The sequence below is a fragment of the Oncorhynchus tshawytscha genome, linkage group LG15 (genome assembly GCF_018296145.1).
Source record: "Oncorhynchus tshawytscha isolate Ot180627B linkage group LG15, Otsh_v2.0, whole genome shotgun sequence".
Lineage (NCBI taxonomy): Eukaryota > Metazoa > Chordata > Actinopteri > Salmoniformes > Salmonidae > Oncorhynchus > Oncorhynchus tshawytscha.
Genome location: NC_056443.1, coordinates 7,644,681 through 7,665,970, shown reverse-complemented (window position 1 = coordinate 7,665,970; position 21,290 = coordinate 7,644,681). Strand labels below are relative to the sequence as shown.

At 41.6% G+C, this 21,290-nt stretch overlaps 3 protein-coding genes across 5 annotated transcripts; 2 read left to right on the top strand and 1 right to left on the bottom strand.

The window, feature by feature from the left end:
• The first annotated feature begins 105 nt into the window (after nt 1-105).
• LOC112214318 (sodium-coupled monocarboxylate transporter 1-like) lies at nt 106-8,388 on the top strand. Its single transcript, XM_042298036.1, is given in 15 exon segments — nt 106-764; nt 1,332-1,397; nt 1,539-1,590; nt 1,712-1,779; nt 1,967-2,121; nt 2,262-2,406; nt 4,352-4,486; nt 5,254-5,342; nt 5,626-5,735; nt 5,906-5,973; nt 6,068-6,154; nt 6,270-6,484; nt 6,667-6,770; nt 6,869-6,957; nt 7,052-8,388. Coding segments are annotated over 15 exon segments (1,842 nt in total). The 5' UTR covers nt 106-413; the 3' UTR covers nt 7,160-8,388.
• Nucleotides 8,388-9,550, bottom strand: LOC112214317 (electron transfer flavoprotein regulatory factor 1). 2 transcript variants are annotated; one of them, XM_024372965.2, is made up of 3 exons: nt 9,444-9,550; nt 9,013-9,087; nt 8,388-8,846 (listed from the first exon to the last, which is right to left on the bottom strand). In XM_024372965.2, exons 2-3 carry the CDS (start codon nt 9,055-9,057, stop codon nt 8,601-8,603), a joined length of 291 nt encoding a protein of 96 aa, XP_024228733.1. In that variant the 5' UTR covers nt 9,058-9,087; nt 9,444-9,550; the 3' UTR covers nt 8,388-8,600. The 2 variants fall into 2 exon arrangements, with proteins under 2 accessions (XP_024228733.1, XP_024228734.1); XM_024372966.2 differs by having other exon boundaries at nt 9,013-9,084; nt 9,444-9,535.
• Nucleotides 9,551-15,242: 5,692 nt separating this feature from the next.
• On the top strand, nt 15,243-21,290 carry LOC112214929 (dynein axonemal intermediate chain 7-like). Of its 2 annotated transcripts, XM_024373962.2 has the most exons (7): nt 15,243-15,396; nt 15,919-16,244; nt 16,441-16,742; nt 16,849-16,975; nt 17,271-17,431; nt 18,464-18,647; nt 21,168-21,290. In XM_024373962.2, the coding sequence occupies exons 4-7, from the start codon at nt 16,864-16,866 to the stop codon at nt 21,227-21,229; spliced, it is 519 nt and encodes a 172-aa protein (XP_024229730.1). In that variant the 5' UTR covers nt 15,243-15,396; nt 15,919-16,244; nt 16,441-16,742; nt 16,849-16,863; the 3' UTR covers nt 21,230-21,290. The 2 variants fall into 2 exon arrangements, with proteins under 2 accessions (XP_024229730.1, XP_024229729.1); XM_024373961.2 differs by lacking the exons at nt 15,243-15,396; nt 15,919-16,244; nt 16,441-16,742 and having other exon boundaries at nt 16,755-16,975.

Genomic DNA, 21,290 nt, shown 5'->3' with positions numbered 1-21,290 from the left:
TGTGTGTACGCATGCCTCTGTGTGTGTCAGTCTGTACCAGCCATCCAGGGGGTAGGGCTGATGACAGGGATACTTATTGGTTCAGCCAACAGAACAATCCCAGCTCTTGATTTTGTGGAGAGGTGTGCTCACCGCTACCTGCTAGTAATGTCTTTGAGAAACACACAGGCACAGTGAAGACTTCATAGCTCACTGCTATCCTGTTTCAGCTCATATCCTGTCTGTGATAAGGACACCACTTTATCTGAAAACACAGGAGCCTACTGTGAGCTATCATAGATTTCATAGAGAAATACGAATTATCTGCTGTTCATTGCATTCCAATAACAGAAACCACAAGGGACTACAAATTGTGGAGTAGGACAATCTTCCAGTGAGTACAGTCGCCTATACCTCACAATCAGAAGGCTACAATGGCATTCTCTCCAGTGATTGGATCCTTTGTCGCTGCGGACTATGCTGTCTTTGCTCTGATGCTGCTGGTGTCTGCAGCCATCGGGGTGTACTATGCCATCGTCGGAAGGGGCCAGAGCAGCTCCAGAGAGTTTCTGATGGGGGGCCAGAGTATGACAGCCGTACCTGTGGCTCTGTCCCTGACTGCCAGCTTCATGTCGGCTATCACAGTGCTGGCCACCCCAGCCGAGGTGTACCGATACGGGGCAAGCTACGGCCTCTTCAGCCTCTCCTATGTGCTGGTGGTGGTGGTCAGCTCAGAGGTCTTCCTCCCTGTCTTCTACAGGCTGGGCATCACAAGTACCTATGAGGTTAGAACCGATCCACCCTGTTGAGTTGATTTGTGTTCTATTCTATTCAACAGAAATAGTATAACATGTTTGGTAGAGATTATCCAGATGAATTTCAATGCAAATTCTAAGCAATTCTAAATCCCTGAAATAAATATCTTGCAGGTCACAAAGTATTGTTCAAAGTGACCAAAAGACAAATGCAATCTATTCAAGAAATAAAATACTGACCTAACTGTGTAATCTTTCTATAAAACAAACAGATTGCTGTTTCAGGTATAGTAATCATAGTAGTCACGGTTCTGTTACTTAATATCGCTGCACATGTCCATTCCTTAGTCTGGTTGAGAGGCTGATGATTAGATTATGATTATGATTCAAACAGCTAAAATATGAGTCAGTGTTTAATCTTCATTAGCTGACCGAAACAATCCTGGCACAGTCTTGTCATCTCATCCTCTTACTGACTGTACTCTTTGCTTTGTCTTTTGGGCTTCACACATGAATGCATGTCCCTGTCCCGTCCATGGGAAATGTAACAGAAAGGTGTCCTATTTCTTTTTTCTCTTCATGGTCATCATTCTGCAGTATCTGGAGATACGGTTCAACAGAGCCACCCGCCTGTTAGGGACAGTGATGTTCATTGTTCAGACTGTGAGTTACTTATCACAACACTCTCTCACCCCTCATATCATGGATTACATGAACATGAGAACAAACCTTGTGCATCACAAGGGTGTGCATCTGGATAGAGTAGAGTATAAGAGCCACATGGTATGTCTCTCTGTCTCCCAGATGCTCTACACGGGAATAGTCATTTATGCTCCAGCTCTGGCATTAAACCAAGGTGCAGTAGTCTCTAAAAGTCTTGAAAGAATTTAATTTCATGCCCCATCGGCATTGAGTGCACTTGAAACCACTCCTCTGCTAAATGACGTCCCTCTCTCTCTTTTTCCTCCTCTCTCCAGTGACTGGGATGGATCTCTGGGGTGCTGTCATTTCAACGGGAGTGGTTTGCACCTTTTACTGCGCTATGGTACTGGACAGGCAGTGATGTCAATAACTAATGCAAAAAAAAACATTTATCCCCTGATGTAAGGGAAATACAGATGAGACATGTTAGATGTAGCACAGATGAGACATGATTTGTGTAGCACTGTGGTGACCTTTGCGGTGACCTTTAAACCATGTATGTAACACGGCTGTGCTGTGTATTGTGACAGGGCGGTCTGAAGGCGGTGGTGTGGACGGACGTGTTCCAGGTGGGCATCATGGTGGCAGGCTTCCTGTCTGTCATCATCAGAGCCGTGGTCCTGCAGGGAGGAGTCTCCAACATCCTCAACCACGCAGAGCTCGGAGGACGACTCAACTTCTGGGAGTGAGTAGATTGTCATGTAGATTATAGATATAAAAGAGCAGGAGAAGAGTCTGCACCTGGACTTTGTGCAGTATGTTGGTACAAAATACAAGACATTGCAAAGGGCGTACTGAATCTCTCTCTCTCTCTCTCTTTTATAGCTTTGATGCTAGTCCACTGAGGAGGTACACCTTCTGGACAATCACATTTGGAGGCACGTTTGTCTGGACCAGTATCTATGGGATCAACCAAGCCCAGGTGCAGAGATACATCTCTTGCAAATCCATGACTCACGCCAAAATGTAAGTCATCATCTTCCTGGAAGGAAAGAGTAGAGCATGAAGATCTTTTTCCTGTTTGCCCCAGTGTTCATAGTGGAACTGACAGCACTTTAGCAACATGAAATCTTATTCAAATGTGTTCATCTACACTCTCAAGAAGAACATGACACTTTAAAAATATTATCTGGCAAGTGAGCACCGTTCATAAATTCTTAGAATGTTTGGGAATCATGTATACTAAGGCATTTGTGAAAATTCTATAAAAATATAGAGTGGGGCCTCCCGAGTGGCGCAGCGGTCTAAGGCGTCTGAGGCGTCACTACAGACCCGGGTTCGATCCCAGACTGTGTCCCAGGCTGTGAGACTTATGAGGCGGCCCACAATTTGCCCAGCGTCATCCATGTTAGGGGAGGGTTTGGCCAGCCGGGATTTCCTTGTCCCATCGCACTCTAGCAACTCCTTGTGGCTGGCCGGGTGCCTACAAGCTGACTTAGGTGACCAGCTGGACCGGGTTTTCCGCTGACACATTGCGGCTGGCTTCCGGATAAGCGAGCAGTGTGTCAAGAAGCCGTGTTTTCGGAGGACGCATGGCTGTCGACCTTCGCCTCTCCCGAGTCCGTAAGGGAGTTGCAGCGATGGGACAAGACTGTAACTACCAATTAGGGATTTTAAAGTTTAAAAAATAATAATATAGAGTGGGAAAGTGGGTGAGCATTTTGACTATTAATAGCCACTGCAGTAAATAGAATCGAATGAAAACATCTGTCTCGTCCAAGACTCCAAGTCTAGACAGACCGGTGCGCTATAGCAAAGCAGAGCTGCAGTAGGGCTTTATCCAAACAGGCCATTTGAGTAAAATTCTAAAAGTATTTGGTTTTAAATATACTTAAGTATCAAAAGTAAACCAGATGGTGCGATTTTCTTTTTTCTTTTTTTTTTAAATGTAGGGATAGCTAGGGGCACACTCCAACACACATCATTTCCCCCAAAAATAATTTGTGTTTAGTGAGTCCGCCAGATCAGAGGCAGTAGGGATGAACAGGGATGTGAATTGGACCATTTTTCTGTCCTGCTAAGCATTCCAAATGTAACGAGTACTTTTGCGTGTAAGGGAAAATGTATGGTATAAAAAGTACATTCTTTCTTTAGGAATGTAGTGAAGTAAAAGTAAAACTTAGTCCAAAAATATAAATAGTAAAGTACTGATACCCCAAAAAACGACTTTTAAGTAGTAATTTAAAGTATTTTCACTTAAGTACTTTACACCACTGGTGTTTACAGGAAGTTGCAACAGCACAACTTTAGATTGTTAGCTAGAACGCATTGGCCAAAAGCCACAAAATACACCTGAAAGGATTTCTGAGAATATGTAAACACCATAAACACCTCTTACATTTGGGAGCCAACAGTCTTATTGATCAAACAACCCTGAAAAGGTAGGCTCTCTCTCCCTCAGGTATGCACATCAACAACAACAAGATCAACAACTAATAGTAGCCAGAGCAAGATGAGCAACAAATCTAATAAAGGAACATTAGATAAACCCTTTTTCAGATAGTTGGCCGCCAACATTGCACTGATAAACGATGGGTAAGTGTAACCTATTCGTCCTTCTGATAACACAAACTCTGGCTCTCCCCCTCCCCGTTCTCTCTCTCTCTTTCGCTCTCTCCTTTCTCTCTCTATCCCCTCTTTTTGTCACTATTCTCTCTCTCTCTCTCTCTCTCTCCTCTCTCTCTCTCTCTCTCTCTCTCTCTCTCTCTCTCTCTCTCTCTCTCTCTCTCTCTCTCTCTCTCTCTCTCTCTCTCTCTCTCTCTCTCTCTCTCTCTCTCTCTCTCTCTCTCTCTCTCTCTCTCTCTCTCTCTCTCTCTCTCTCTCTCTCTCTCTCTCTCTCTCTCTCTCTCTCTCTCTCTCTCTCTCTCTCTCTCTCTCTCTCTCTCTCTCTCTCTCTCTCTCTCTTCTCTTCCCAGGTCTTCTCTCTCTACATTAACCTATTAGGATTGTGGATCATCATGCTGTGTTCTGTGTTTGCGGGGCTGTGTTTGTACTCCGTCTACAAGCACTGTGACCCCTGGACAGCAGGCATGGTGTCTGCTCCAGATCAGGTTGAGGACACAAACCAGGAAATAACACTTTAATAAGGACCGCAGGTTGACGTTTATTGGGATGAGTCTTGTCCTGGAGGCAGAACTGAGTGATTTCTGATAGATGGGCCAGGTTAGGGTTAGGTATGTTAAGGTGAATGTTAGGGTTGAGATTTTATGACAGATTTTGTGGCTGTGGTTGTTAGCGAACCCTCTGCAAAGCTGCCTCCAGAACAAGATTCATGATGAAAAACGCTAACCTACATAAATACCAGGCACAGTCAACATTACTATTCTGCCAGTGTCACTTTACGGATATATTTTCTAAAATATTTGTTTAAACTGATATCATTCCCTGCCACTAAGTGTAACCACTTTAAACAATTTTTTTGTAGGAAATAGGTATGTTAAGGTGAATGTTAGGGTTGAGATTTTATGACAGATTTTGTGGCTGTGGTTGTTAGCGAACCCTCTGCAAAGCTGCCTCCAGAACAAGATTCATGATGAAAAACGCTAACCTACATAAATACCAGGCACAGTCAACATTACTATTCTGCCAGACTGTCACTTTACGGATATATTTTCTAAAATATTTGTTTAAACTGATATCATTCCCTGCCACTAAGTGTAACCACTTTAAACAATTTTTTTGTAGGAAAACAGTTTTTTTTCTCCCGCATCAGCCACACATCCAGATTGTTCACAGGAAAATATCTCAAATAACCCAAACCCAGTGGTACCACTCAGATAGACATTGACTACTGACCACACCCTCTTTCTCTGTACAGCTGATGCCATATATGGTGATGGACATCCTGAGAGACTACCCTGGACTGCCAGGATTGTTTGTGGCTGCAGCCTACAGTGGGACCCTAAGGTTACTATTCCCATCTAGTACTTATACTGTATGTCAAACTTGATCTTACGTTTGATTATGTTAGTATGTTACATTATGTTACATGCATACTAGATTAAGGAACCTTTTGTTACTATTTGTACTGTATGCAATATCTCATGGTTCATAATATCACGACGATGACTAAATACTTACTCTCGCAGCCTATGGTGGGACACAAAGATGACTATTTCCATAGCACTCACACACACTGTTATATTTCGAGGTAAATAATGGCATTATATTTGCTCTCTCTCGTCCACAGTACGGTATCGTCCAGTGTCAATGCTCTGGCTGCCGTGACTATTGAAGACCTGATCAAGCCGTACACTCACATGACAGAGAAACACCTGTCCTGGACCTCTAAAGGCCTCAGTGAGTGAATAATATCAATTGGTGTCTTTGCATTTACCACAGAACTCAGAGAGCTATATTCATGTTTGATGATATATTCATCTTCTTATTGATATATTCTTGCTGATGTTAGAAATGAATAAACCATGACTTATCACGATTTTAACTGCTATCCCTATGCTCCATTCTAGGCTTTCTGTATGGGGCTCTCTGTATTGGAATGGCTGGCATAGCCTCACTCATGGGAAGTCTGCTGCAGGTATGCGACACAACAAAAGGAGTATGTCCTTCTACATAAAATATGTTGTCTTGAGGTTCGCAACTCTAAAATATGTCTCTGTCTCCTCCTGTAGGCAGCTATCAATATCTTTGGGATCATCGGAGGGCCTTTACTGGGTCTCTTCTCGCTGGGGATCCTCTGTCCATACGCCAATGCCACAGTCAGTACAGTCTCTTTAACAAAAGCAGGGTTATAAGCATCTAACCGTTAGCTAACCTCTCTGAATGTTTATGTTGAAGTGTTGATGTGTTATTTCTGTGTGTTCTGTGTTGCAGGGGGGCTTGGCTGGTCTGCTCTCTGGGCTGGTTATGTCTCTGTGGGTGGGGATAGGGGCCCAGTTTTACCCTCCTCTACCAGAGCAGAGCAGGCCTCTGGGTCTGACCACACATGGCTGTAACTTCACAACCGCAGCCGATGCATTCAACTGGACCACATCCCCAACAGAACCAAGCCTATACACTACAGTACTACAGCAAAATACAGCAGAGAGGTACTTGTTGGGCTTCAGTAACAAGTATATTGACATGGGCACAGTTAAAACAAATATTCAGTTAGAAATGTACTGTCGAACGGGAATCATTTTGTCATATTAGAATAGCGAACTGCATCAGCTTTAAACAATATATGCAACGTTATAACTGTTGGATGCCACTATGTTTGTCTCCTCTGCAGACCCTTCCTGGCTGATAACTGGTACTCCCTGTCCTATCTCTACTTCAGTCCTATTGGGACACTTACAACACTGGCTGTTGGACTGGTGGTCAGTCTACTTTCAGGTACTCTTCCCCAAATGGTAGCGTTGCTTCATACCATATTACATGTTGTGTCTAATTAACATGTTTTTAAAAAAAAACTAAAATGTGTCTCTTTCCAGGGGGTATGAAGTTGAATTTGGAACCAACTGTGACTTTGATGAAAGAAGATACAATGTTATTTTGCTTTTACAAGCTCTTTAAAGAAAGGGTAAGTGATTTGAGTGTTTCAATAAATAACCTCCAAGACGTTCTCTCTCTTTCAACCACTTTCCTGTATTCATTTAGCTGTCATCCATACCTAGGCCATGAGACGAGCCAGAGAGAACAGAGAGAACCAATTGGGAAACAATAACCCCGGCTTCTGCAATGTCCACGAGTTGGATTTCACAAAGAGCAGTCTTCCTACATGACATACTGATAAAACCATGACTTTAACAGTTGCTCTTTCTTCTCATACTTCTCCCTCCCCAGTGCCACTGTTTTTCACATGACTCATGAATGTCCTGACAGATTGTATCTATATCTCATCTATATCCTCATATTTCTATATACAGAGCCTTCAGAAAGTATTTTTCCTCATTTTGTTGTGTTACAGCCTGAATTTAAAAAACTATTCTCACCCATGATATGCTTAAAGGTAATGATTAGAATATTCCACCCTGAAACCATATAATTGTATGGGATTTATTAGAATCATAAAACTATAATCTGATGTGTGTAGTTTTAGTCAGAATTAGAACAATGACCTTTTGTTCCTTTTTAGTATGTAAGCAGGGTGCGAGTGTGAAACAAATGATAAGAGGAGCTATCGACAGACAAGCTGTACCACTGTGTTCCTTGCAGGACATTCTGTCTCCACCCGTGGAGGGGAGAAACTGTTAGGCTTGCAGAAAATTATGAAACATGTTGCAGATTAAAGAAACAATGTATCTGTGTAGTGGAAAAACACAGACTGTCTGAGCAAGGCATAGTTTAAGATTTGAACTTGTTTGTGTGTTAACCAGGCATGTCAGTTAAGAACAAATTCTTATTTTCAATGACGGCCTAGGAACAGTGGGTTAACTGCCTGTTCAGGGGCAGAACGACAGATTTGTACCTTGTCAGCTCGGGGGTTTGAACTTGCAACCTTCCGGTTACTAGTCCAGCTAGCTAAATTGAATATAACATGTTTCAATTTCTCCCGAGTAACCCGAGTTGAGTCTTTAGATATGTTCTTTACTTTTACTCACTTTTCCAATGCCCACAAATTGCAGGCATACAGTAGCTTGGAAATGTGTCTATGATCACATTTATATTCATCAAGTTGAATTGTTGATTTGGTTCAAGTCTGCCAAAAAGAAAGGAGGCAAGCTCATTAAGGCTTAGTCTGAAAAGGAGCAACTTCAGAAAGAATAGGTGAGAGAAGACAAAAGGAAGAGGGTACTCTAGGACTTCTCATGTCATTCAATCAAAGCACATCGAGCATAGCATGTCAACCCATATTTAGGTTAGAAATCTTTTTAAAACATTAAAAATGTTTGTGAAGCTTGCCTTCGAATCCCCCTTCCTGTTGCTCACAAGTTCAAATTCCCTGTCGAAAGGGGATTTATGGCAGATAAAGGGATTTATGGAAGATTTAAGATGAAAACTTAAAACCTGTTACTTTAATAGCACTTACTAGTCATTTGTTTTATTTCAGCCCTTGACATGGAAAAATATGTTTTTACAAAGTTGAACATGTGCTCTTTATGACAGCATGTTAAAATGAGGTGAAATCATTATTTGTTGGGGACCAAGTTAAACAACCCAAAATGTTCTCAATTCATGGAGCAACTCGCATACTGAAGATTCTGCTGCCAAACATCTAGGCTATCAGTCTATCGGCCTGCCTATATTCAGCAGGCCTAACAATTCTTCTTCGTAGAAACGCTTTTTCATGGTTCTATATTCCCTCAGATAGTACAGGGTCCCCAGTTCCTTAATCACAACTTCTCCACAGTCGACAAGCTTTCTGATCTCCTTGGGGTCTGTGACATCTTTGTTCTTCATAAAGGCACTGTTCAGACGCTCCCTGAAGTAGTCTGCTCCTTGGGGGTATTCCCGTCCCAGATACAGTAGCTGTCAGTGGAAGGAGGCAGGTTACCAGTGATAATCCCAGTGCTTTGGGGATTGTTTGGGACAGACAGCAAAAGATTGCATGAGTGGCAAATCTCATATTGAAAGTAAGTGTGGGTAACAACAATGTGTGGGTGCATTGACAGCAGTCAGTCGGTGTTGAACTTACATTCTTGTACAGCTGTCTAACCTCTCTCCTCAAAGGGTTGGCCATGTCACTGCCTGAGACTATCAGCCTTCACTACTGGGATGGAAGAAAAGAACAGAAGATACAAAAGCTAATGATGTAAAACAGCTCAGAAAGAAATATGCTTATGTCTGATTGTCACATCACATATACCGCGAGCTTACAATCTTTAGTTAGCTATGTGTCGTGCATAGTGCATTTTAGCTTAGTTTACCTTGGTTCACATAACAGGTACTTTAGGTAACAGTACAAAGTCTGCGGCTAGGTAGCAAAGCTCTGGTAAAGCGAATGATTAGCTACCTAATAGTAACGTAATTGGCGAAAACCCTCGGTTATAAAAACATTAATTTGCTTTGTGATTTATTCACACGATATAATTTAGCTTTCATTGCATTGTATCTAGGCTCTCTTACCGATAAATCCTGGCAGTGCTGAACGCTGTCTAGCTTGCTGAAAACTGTCTACATGGGAGCATTTACGTCAAACAGTGCGTCGATTCCAGTGTCAAGGCTAGAAGAGATCCAGCTTTTGTCAAATTAACATCAGATTAGACTTTTCATAGCAGTTTAGGATCATTTACGAAGTAGATCAGGATACGGTTAGAAAACGGGTTAGGATGAACTAAAATGAAATTTAAAATTTTTTTTTTTTTTAATTAATTTGACAAAAATTGGATCCCTTCTAGCCATGACCCACTTACAGCTGGTTAGCGTCGCATAGGAGTGACATGTTCCGAATATTTGATGTTGGGCTTGTTCGATGTTGCAGGCAACCGACAGTGCAGGCAACTGCCGTCTGATACCCGTTCACATACTTGTCGAAACTAGGAAACTCGGACATTTCCGACTTGAAGATTCGTTGAATGCGGCACGTGTATTACTACAACTAGTTAGCAAGTCGGACATTTGAGAGTTTCCTACTTCCAACTAGGCCATTAACGCAGCATGACTGATCTACAAAGAACCTTGCATCAGTAGTTCTACTCATTGAAACAATAATAATAAATAAACTACTCATTGGGCGCGTTTGAGTGGTAAGGCTAAAGCAACCGACTGTAAAGGAAAGTCGATGAGTGATGTCGGGGGAGGTGCATCTGTGACAGCTGAAGTCAGACACCAATCTGGTTTTCAAACAACAACTCTGATATTAATATTGCATTGTTGCCATTGTTTATATGTTTTTCTTTATAATCTCGAAATGAACATGTCTTCAAACCCCATATCATACACTTAAACTGAAATCGTATGTGTGTACATTGTACAATCAATTAGTGTGAGGGCCTCAAACATCACATTCGTTTGTCCACTGTATACGTTAATCACGGTAAAGTTGATTCATTATTCAATTAAGTATTTGGTTAGTTTTGCGTGAGTAAAAAAACAACAACTAATGATTGGTTAACAATATACAGTAGCCTCCCATAATGCAGGCGGTGGCTGCAGGATGAAGTTGATGAAGAGCAACTGCAGAAACTTGCAGTATACTACAGTCAAAACGTCATGATCACATCATTTTTGTAATGTTCATGTAGGCGCAAGTCGGAGACACCCCCATACTGCAACACACGTTGGTCAGCGACTTGACAAAAGTGATCGGCTCGAACGTGCCCATTATTATTCGTAGAGTCAGTTAGTGGCCCTGTTCAAGAGCATAAAACGGTATTGTATCATCGGTACATTTTGACCTAGAGACTTGCAGTTATCAAAATGTCACACCAGGGTACGTCTACATGAATCCTGGCCCTTATTTTAAGTGTTTCTAAAATCCCCTATGGGAAAACTGAATGGTGGAAAAACGACTGGAACCATTTCCCTGTTTGACTGCTAGCTTTTATGGGTATTATGATTCATACTGTGGTACTTACTCTATTAGGTGATTTCTTCCCTTATCAGCTGTCTATCACGGTCTCCTGGTTTCAGCCAATCGGTGTGCGCGAATGGACATTTGGACTCCGGCCCCTCCCACTCTAGCTCAGAGTAGTTGTCATCTTTAGCTGATGAGGACCGTTTTCAATGTGTTTTCTAGAAGTGTTTGTGCGTGCATCTTCAATAAGAAGTGATCTTGTGTTTCTATGTGCGCTAATGTGTGGTGTTGAACGAGAAAATAAGACTAAGGATATGGACACATCTGCCCGGTTCTTGCCGACCGCCTGTAGTGGGTCTGACCAAAGTAGAGTCAGCTTAAGGTACTAGCGGGTGAGGGCATCTTCAGCCAACCGCTCAGACGGGTCCAGATAGCCGTTTTTACACCTGTTCTTTTTCAAAGATTTGAGCTGAGCGTATACCAAGTTATTTTCAAAGCCTTTTACATTTAATTCAGCTCGTGTCATCCTAATTTTGCTTTTAGCGACCCGCGGAAACAATTTGAGGACCACGATCGTAAAATGTAAAATCCTCAAAAGATGTTACTAGAAACCTGCACTGCTATGTCAACAAAGCTCGGTGCTTATTACCAGATGGATTTGGCTACGAAATCCGAGTTTCGGGATATAATGTCAATAAAATGTTAAAGAGCCCACTGAACGATCATACTTGTCTTAGTAAAATGGGCATGAGTTGGTGGAGACCCTATGTCATTGACCGTGTTTGAGAGCACCAAAACAACTGCAGTTGACTTGTATGCATGTAAGAAAACTGTGGCAAGACATCAAGTAGGTTTATAATTGAACACATTTATGAAGATTTTACACTATTGTGGAGAGATGTACTGTTTGGATTCTTTACATACAATAGAAATAAGCGGAATCATTTTTATGTAATTAATTTCATGATTCTTTTGGCCAAATTTCATATACACAAATGTAAATTTACAAACAGAAAACCACATTTTCGTACCCTACAAAAAGAAATTGAACTGTATTTTATGACAGTTAAATGCTCTACTAACAAAAAAGCTGTTAGAACTGTAAGTATATGCATGTCCCTTAAGGTCCTTGTGTAATTGTAATGTGATATTGTGCCCCCTAGCCCCGCTCCTAGCCCCGCCCCTAGCTCGATTGTCTATTGTTTGTAATCTATGTATGCTTGTGTTCCCTCATGTGCTTTATGTATTGATTTGATATTAATAAAAAATTTAAAAAAATTAAAAAAACAACTGCAGTTGACTGCCGACTGACTGACTGATCTACAAATCACCTTTCATCATAAATAACTACTCATTATTTGTAGATCAGTGTCAGTCACAGTTTACCCATGATACGGTTTCCTCTCGAACAGGGCCAATGTCCAACGTCAGATAGCACGAGTAGCATCACTCTCCGTGACGCCATCTATATGCACCCGATGTATTGTTCCATTCAAAACAACTGGGAATTCAGAAATCCGCCTTCAGACTTCAGTGCATTCAAGACAACTGAAGAAAAAACGAGCTCCAACTTGGAAAAATCGTTTTGAACGGTGATCCCACTCGGAATTCCATGTCGAACTCAGGCCTATTTCTAGAGCGCATACTTTGCGACCTGAAGCTCACCGACGTCATGATTTGACCTTGTATTTCCCAGATATTTCTCTTGAAAGCACAATAAGATACAGAACATTATAGTTGTGATCCTCTTAAACACGTGCATACATGGACCTGTGTGTCAAGATTTTGATTGTATGACTTAATTTGCCTTTTTCTTATTTATTAATTATTTTGATTGTCTGACTTAATTAGATTGTAATGCTAAACAAAATGAAAGGGAAAATTAAGTCATACAATCAAAATGTAACACCATGAGTTCATAAACAACGCCATAAATCGTTGTACATGTCGCAAACCAAAATATTGACCTGCTGTGCACGCATGCGTTACCGTTTCCATGGTAAGAGTTGACCTCTGACATCTATCCCACCAAGAGAAGATGGTGAGCAGTTTTCAGTTTATTATATAACTAGTGAGTTAGAAAATTAATATCTGGTTAGGTTGTTAAGATATTAAGTAGCAAGATACAGCTAGTTGCATAAGTACTTGCTGGCAAGTAACAAATTGGCTAACGTTACATAGCTAAACCAGAGTTAGCTAAGTAATCAAGCTAACGTTAGCTACAGTGGGGCAAAAAAGTATTTAGTCAGCCACCAATTTTGCAAGTTCTCCCACTTAAAAAGATGAGGCCTGTAATTTTCATCATAGGTACACTTCAACTATGACAGACAAAATGAGAAAAAAAAATCCAGAAAATCACATTGTAGGATTTTTTATGAATTTATTTGCAAATTATGGTGGAAAATAAGTATTTGGTCAATAACAAAAGTTTATCTCAATACTTTGTTATATACCCTTTGTTGGCAATGACAGAGGTCAAATGTTTTCTGTAAGTCTTCACAAGGTTTTCACACACTGTTGCTGGTATTTTGGCCCATTCCTCCATGCAGATCTCCTCTAGAGCAGTGATGTTTTGGAGCTGTTGCTGGGCAACACGGACTTTCAACTCCCTCCAAAGATTTTCTATGGGGTTAAGATCTGGAGACTGGCTAGGCCACCCCGGGACCTTGAAATGCTTCTTACGAAGCCACTCCTTGGTTGCCCGGGCGGTGTGTTTGGGATCATTGTCATGCTGAAAGACCCAGCCACGTTTCATCTTCAATGCCCTTGCTGATGGAAGGAGGTTTTCACTCAAAATCTCACGATACATGGCCCCATTCATTCTTTCCTTTACACGGATCAGTCGTCCTGGTCCCTTTGCAGAAAAACAGCCCCAAAGCATGATGTTTCCACCCCCATGCTTCACAGTAGGTATGGTGTTCTTTGGATGCAACTCAGCATTCTTTGTCCTCCAAGCACAACTAGTTGAGTTTTTACCAAAAAGTTATATTTTGGTTTCATCTGACCATATGACATTCTCCCAATCTTCTTCTGGATCATCCAAATGCTCTCTAGCAAACTTCAGACGGGCCTGGACATGTACTGGCTTAAGCAGGGGGACACGTCTGGCACTGCAGGATTTGAGTCCCCGGCTGCGTAGTGTGTTACTGATGGTAGGCTTTGTTACTTTGGTCCCAGCTCTCTGCAGGTCATTCACTAGGTCCCCCCATGTGGTTCTGGGATTTTTGCTCACCGTTCTTCTGATAATTTTGACCCCACGGGGTGAGATCCTGCGTGGAGCTCCAGATCGAGGGAGATTATCAGTGGTCTTGTATGTCTTCCATTTTCTAATAATTGCTCCCACAGTTGATTTCTTCAAACCAAGCTGCTTACCTATTGCAGATTCAGTCTTCCCAGCCTGGTGCAGGTCTACAATTTTGTTTCTGGTGTCCTTTGACAGCTCTTTGGTCTTGGCCATAGTGGAGTTTGGAGTGTGACTGTTTGAGGTTGAGTCACAGCTTTCTCTTTACGGCAAGTGCTACTGCAATTATGATGCTGCTGCAAGTCTGTGTTTTTTCAGCCTTATCTTGCTACAGCTAAATACTCTATCCCCTAACTTTCTATTCTGTATGTTCTCTCCTTGTTAGCCACCCAAGGATGCAATGGTAACGCTGTTAACTACTCTTATGAACAGCATAATATTGATACATGAGAGATATAACAAGCTAGACCTAGTAGATATAGCTAGCTAGCTAAATTGAATATAATATCATGTTCTCAATTTCCCCCCAGCATCTCAGTCTTTAGATAGCTATGTTCTTTAGATAGCTATGTTCTTTACCTTCACACTCACTTTTGTCATGTTTGATGTACTCTTAAGTATTTTCTTTGTAGAACTGTTTATTCTAAATTGATAGGAACACTGTGGACAATTTTCAGCAAGTAGCAACATTGAATGCCCGCATCTTGCAAGAATTCAGTAGTTTGCAAAATGTGTCTATGATCACAATTGATTGCATTTGCATTTGTTCATTAAGTACCAAGCCAATTTTGGGTTTACTACCTTTTTATTTGGGCATTTTTATTGTTCAGAAATGTAGTGGGTACTCTCTTCGTTCGCTGGACTTTATCCTGCTAACTGTTCCAAATGTCCTAACTGAATTTGGTAAAAGGGCTTTTATGTACTCTGCGCCATACAAAATACTTTTAAACTGGAAAACCTGTCCCGATTGGTATTTTTAAATCACTGATGGATGATCTTGAGACTGATTCCCTGACCTGTCGATGTTTTTAATTTGCTGTCTTTGATTTTGTTATACTCTTGTGAATTCTATGGTTTTTACTAGATTACTTGTAGTTTGTCTGTAATTTTTGTAATGACTTGGTGCTGCCTATCTTGGCCAGGACGCTCTTGAAAAAGAGATTTTAAATCTCAATGAGCCCTTCCTGGTTAAATTAAAACAATTAAATAAATTGAATTGTTGATTTGGTTCAAGTCTGCCCAAAAGAAAGGAGGCAAGCTCAGTATGGCTGAAAAGGAGCAACTTCAGAAAGAGGAGGATGAGAGAAGACAAAAGGAACAGGGTACTGGTAATTTCTCATAATTCAATCCATGACAAAACCTCTGTCGTATGCTAATGGTTGTATGTCTGTCTGTCTGCATTCGTACCATTTGATCTGTGTTATTGAACTGCCATTTGTATGATGAGATGCTTCAATAGTATGCACGGTGATACATCAGTAATACACTCATGGGGCTACTTCAATAGTATGCACGGTGATACATCAGTAATACATCAGATACACTCATGGGGCTACTTCAATAGTATGCACGGTGATACATCAGTAATACATCAGATACACTCATGGGGCTACTTCAATAGTATGCACGGTGATACATCAGTAATACATCAGTTACACTCATGGGGCTACTTCAATAGTATGCACAGTGATACATCAGTAATACATCAGATACACTCATGGGGCTACTTCAATAGTATGCACGGTGATACATCAGTAATAGATATAGTACATGGCTACATGCTATTGAAGTAGCCCCATGACTGTACGTTTGACCCATGACTCCTTTTCCCCTCTGCTGTGTAGAGGAGGCTCGACTCCTGGCTGAGAAAGAGGATCAAGAGAGACTGGAGAGAGAGAGGAAGGAGCAGGAGGAGCATCAGAGACTGGAGCTAAAAGTGTTACCATCACTGACCTTTATCGTTCATGGTTATCGGTGTGTTTGTGTACGGAGAGGGCTCTGGAAGTTAAACCTGTTCATAATGTCCTAATGAAAAAGAGTGATCATTGCTGGCTTTCTGTGACAGCACAAAGATCGCAGAGAGGACGAGCTGAACGAAGTGCGTCATCTACTGGAAGAGAACCAGACTGCAGTCACCAAGTGGGAGACTGACTCCAGAGCGAAAGCCAAGGTGTGTGATTGTTCTAAGCTCTAACTCTGGCCTGAGTTTTGTGTAATTACTGAAGACTAGCCATGCTAGTCTTGTTATGGTTTTACCAGACACTGTGTCCAAGAGACTACCATAATGGCAGGCCTTGGTAGACGTAGATAAATAAATCAGATGAGCCCCATTTGACGTAGTTAAACACTGCTTGTTTTCTCCCCAGTGAGACAGGTACATGCATTGTGATGGAAGTAACCTGTGGTGGGAGGACCCAGAAGTCCAGATCAAACCGGTTCTAAAGGAGTGTGCCCTGAGAATCCTCCACACCCACTACAACCACTTGTCTCACCTGGCCAACCTGAAAGCCAGACTCCCAGCAGGATGTCCCTGGGCCAGTGAGGAGCCCCTTCTGGAGGGAGCGACCCCTGCGGGGGAGCGTGGAGAGACAGTGACAGGAGAGGGAGCACACAGCAGGGAGGTGCAGAGGAAGAGGTGCAGTCTGTCAGAGGGTCCAAAGGCAGGAAGGTAAGCTGGAAACAAAAGTCATAGGATTAATGGAAAGTTGTTTTAAAAGTGACATAGGCTAACGTCTGTGTGCGTGTGCATACGTGTGTGCATGTGTTTGTGTCAGAGTGCGGTGAGTGTGATGTCTATGAAGGAGGAGAGGAGGTGTGGTCAGAAGCAGCTGGAGGATGTGAAACAGAAGCTGGAGGAGAAAGGGAGTCAGATAGATACCATGCTAGTCGGAGATGACTCAGGTGAGAGACTACAACTGGCTCAGAGGACAAAGTGGTCAAATATCATTCCCATGATATATTTCACTGTTCTTTTTGGATTATTTTTAGGGTCATGTTTAGGGTTGCAACATTCCTGGAATCGGTAGGGAATCCGGGAGTCCCCCAAACAAGATTTTTGTCAAAAATAGAATTTTGGGAAAGTTACCAGAATTTTGCAACCCTAGCCATGTTACTATAAAAACTGCTTGAGAATTAACCAGCCCCTTTCATTCCATATTGTGATTCCCATGTTCACCTGTACGTGTGTCCTGTCCAGGTGAGGGAGACTCCCCTACCCCGATGGACCTAGTGATTGACAGCTATGAGGGTCAGGTGGTTGACCTGCAGCAGTACACACCCCTGGGAGGAGTCTTCTACTGCGATGTGTTCCGCCTGCCGCCACAGTCCCAACAACTCAACGGATGGGAGATGAGAGAGGTGAACCAGAACCACCAAGTACAGCACCTATGCTGAGCAAAAATATAAACGCAACACGTAAAGTGTTGGTTTCATGAGCTGAAATAAAAGATCCCAGAAATGTTCCATACGCACAAAGCTTATCTCTCAAATTTTGAGCACAAATTTGTTTACATCCGTGTTAGTAAGCATTTCTCCTTTTCCAAGATAATCCATCCACCTGACACGTGGCATATCAAGAAGCTGAATAAACAGCATGATCATTACACAGGTGCATCTTGTGCTGGGGATAATAAAAGGCCAACCTTTTCTCTAAAATGTGCAGTTTTGTCACACAACACAATGCCAAAGACGTCTCAAGTTGAGGGAGCATGCAATTGGCATTGACTGCAGGAATGTCCACCAGAGCTGTTGGCAGAGAATTGAATGTTAATTTCTTTACCATAAGCCGCCTCCAACGTTGTTTTAGAGAATTTGGAAGTACGTCCAAACGGCCTCACAACCGCAGACCACGTGTAACCATGCCAGCCCAGGACCTCCACATCTGGCTTCTTCACCTGCGCAATCGTCTGAGACCAGCCACCCGGATAGCTGATGAAAGAGAATTTCTGTCTGTAATAAAGCCCTTTTGTGGGGAAAAACTAAATTCTGACTAGCTGGGCCCCTGCCCACTCATAGCTGCGCCCCTGCCCATTCTTGTGGAATCCATAGATTAGGGCCTAATGAATTTATTTAAATTGACTGATTTCCTTATGAACGGTAACTCACTGAACTCGTTGAAATTGTTGCATGTTGGGTTTATATTTATGTTCAGTATAGTTCAGAAAGTGCCCTTTCTGACAGAAGTTTCCCTTCCGACCGCTCAGTATAATGTACTCCATGGACTGTCACTGGGCACCCCTTCTGTGAGTTACTGAATGTGTAAACTCCTCTTTGCAGTTGTTAGATATGATGCATTAATCAAGGGGACTAGATAACCTTGAGGAAAGTAAGAACCACTTCTGCCTTTATTTCTCTTAAGTTAACATTAGTGTCTCTCGCCCCAACCCCCAGCTGTTGGACACAGGGCTGCAGCCGTTCCCTTACCCCACGGAGCAGTCCCGGATCCAGGGCTCTGCCTCCATGAAGCTGGAGGACAGTGGGGTCCTGACCTGTCCCCCTGTAGGGGTCACAGTCACCCTGCCTGACTCTGTCCTGTACCTGGAGGACCCACAGGTGGCCCGCTGGGACCTTGAAGGTGAGTGACACCTGGAGGAGAACTGGACGGGCCCCACATTGACTGGGACTGATAGTGATACTGTTAAATACATGTATTTAATATATCCCAGAATCTGAATGGAGTTTCTACCTTGTGGGGGGTCACTCTTCACAAAAAGTACAGAACTTTCAGATAGAAATGAGTGGAATTGACATGATTCCCTATTATTATTATTGAGAGCCATGATGTCTACAATTATACGTCAATCAATAGGTCAGAATAATCTAGAGGTGAAAGAAATGCACACCTATTTAGGCAAGGTGCTGGCTAGAAGAGTGGAGCAGATGGAAAAATAAAGGAGAGCCGCACACCCTAGGTGCTCAGATACAAAAATTGAATGTTCAATGTTTAGACAGACAAGCTGTCTTCATCAGGGTATAATGACAAACACTGTGGGGTGACTTGTTTATATAGTGTCAAGACACACAGGTGTCTGTAATCATGGCCTGATATCATTGGTTAATTCTCATATTAAAATAGCATACAAAAAACAAACGGATAGCGTACGATCATAGATACAATTTGGCTACATAAGCCTACAAACATTTACAACAGCAAAATCACAATAATCCCAAGAATGGCATCAGATCAAAGCCTACGTTGAGACCAAGGGGAGCAAGGGTCTTTAAATTAAAGATCCAGGCAGCCTCTCGTTTTAACAATAAATTATCTAGGTCAGCCCTCTCCTAGGGAGGGTGACATGTTCGATGCCAATATAACGTAGAGACGAAATCGAGTGGTTTGCTTCCAAAAAGTGGGCCGCAACTGGGCAAGTCGAGTTTTTGCACCTAATGGTGCTACGAAATTCATACTTTTAATTTGCGCTGTTTTACCCACATAATTTTTACCACAAGGACAAGTTATAAGATACATAACTGCCTTAGTGGAGCACGTGATAACGCCTTTTGATTGGGATCTGTTTCCCTGTTTGGGGGTGTTTAAAGTATCTACATTTATAAGTGCCATTACACTTGTAGTTTCCATTCAGTAGGGACGCAAATAGACGTTGTGCAGGGATGTCTTGGGGTGGTAAATCAGAGTTTATAAAAATCTAAAAAATATGAAGCTATCCTCGGTTATTAGGTCTGAGTAGTCAAGTATGTCTAATACTAGTCTGATATTGTTAGAAATATGTCTGTTCCTCATAAAGCCATACTGTTTCATCAATGATTGCATCCAGGACTTCTTTAATTATTTTTGCAAGTAGTATTAAGAACACAAATTGGACGCCAGTTATCGATGAGCAGCACTTATTTTTTAGGCTTAAGTATCAGTGTTATTAACCCCTGACTCATTGTAGGAGTGAGGACATTGTTTTTAATACTCTCTAAAAAGACTTCAAATAGGAAGGGAGCTACTTGTTCAGAAAATAATTTGTAAAATTCTGATGTAATTCCATCAACACCTGGTGATTTATTGTTCTTTGGATGTTGATCACTGTTTAGATTCTATATCACTGATAGAGTGAACATTATTCAGTGAGTCAAAAAACAAATCTGTGGATTCCTGATAGCTCTACGTACTATACAGTTTTCTGTAAAAAATGCTATAGTATTTTTTGGGTCATCTGTAATAACACCATCAATGTTTAACTAATGGATAGTGTTATTTGTAGAGTGAAACTTCTCAAGTCTAAAGAAAGAATTTTACATTTAGATTTTTTGATTTTTACAAAGCATTTGGCACAGTATTCCTCTTCCACTCCCTTGAGAGATTTGGCTTTGGGGATTTCTTCTGTAAGGCTATTAAGACTCTCTATACAAATGGTAACAGCTCTATCAAATTGAAAAATGGCACCTCGCCTAGATCTGAGTTAAAGAGAGGAATTAGGCAAGGTTGTCCTCTCTCTCCGTACCTGTTTTTATTAATCACTTAACTTCTTACAAATTCTTTAAAAGGAAGAGTCCTAATAACCAAGGCTGAAGATATCTCTAGACTAACATATGGCACTCTATCTTTATAATCTTCACAGTAAAATAAGGAGATAGACCAGATGCTTTTCAACTTTCTGTGGAGAAACCGTACCCATTACATTAGGAAAACTGTTGTAATGAACATTTAATAGTGGGCTTTTAAGATCAATTGGATAAAACAATTCCTAAGAAGACCCACTTCTATGTGGAATTGTATTCCTCATGTCTTCTCTACTTTTGGTGGCCTTAACTTCATGTTGGTTTGCAATTATAATATTGACAGAGTTCCAGTGAAACTTTCGGCTTTTCATCAGCAGGTTCTCGTCATGGTCCTTAATTTATAAGCATAATTTTTCTCCACGCAAATATTATATATGGAATAAACAGGATATATTGTATAAAACTACTTCTTTGTTTTTAGAATATTGGTTCTGAAATAATATCCTATTGGTGAGCCAACTGGTAAATGCAGAGGGTATTTTACTTAGTTATAAAGAATTCTTATCATTTTACAAGATCCCTATAACACCTAAAGATTTTGCAATTGTTTTAGATGCCATTCCCTCAATGTTGCTTTATTATTCAGGAACGTGTCAAGACCTGACCCTCAAAACCTACCTTCCGTTGACCCTGGTGACTCATCAGTAGGAAAGATTTGTTTCTCTTTTGGTCCATTCAACAACAGAGCGATACGAACCTTGCTTTATGT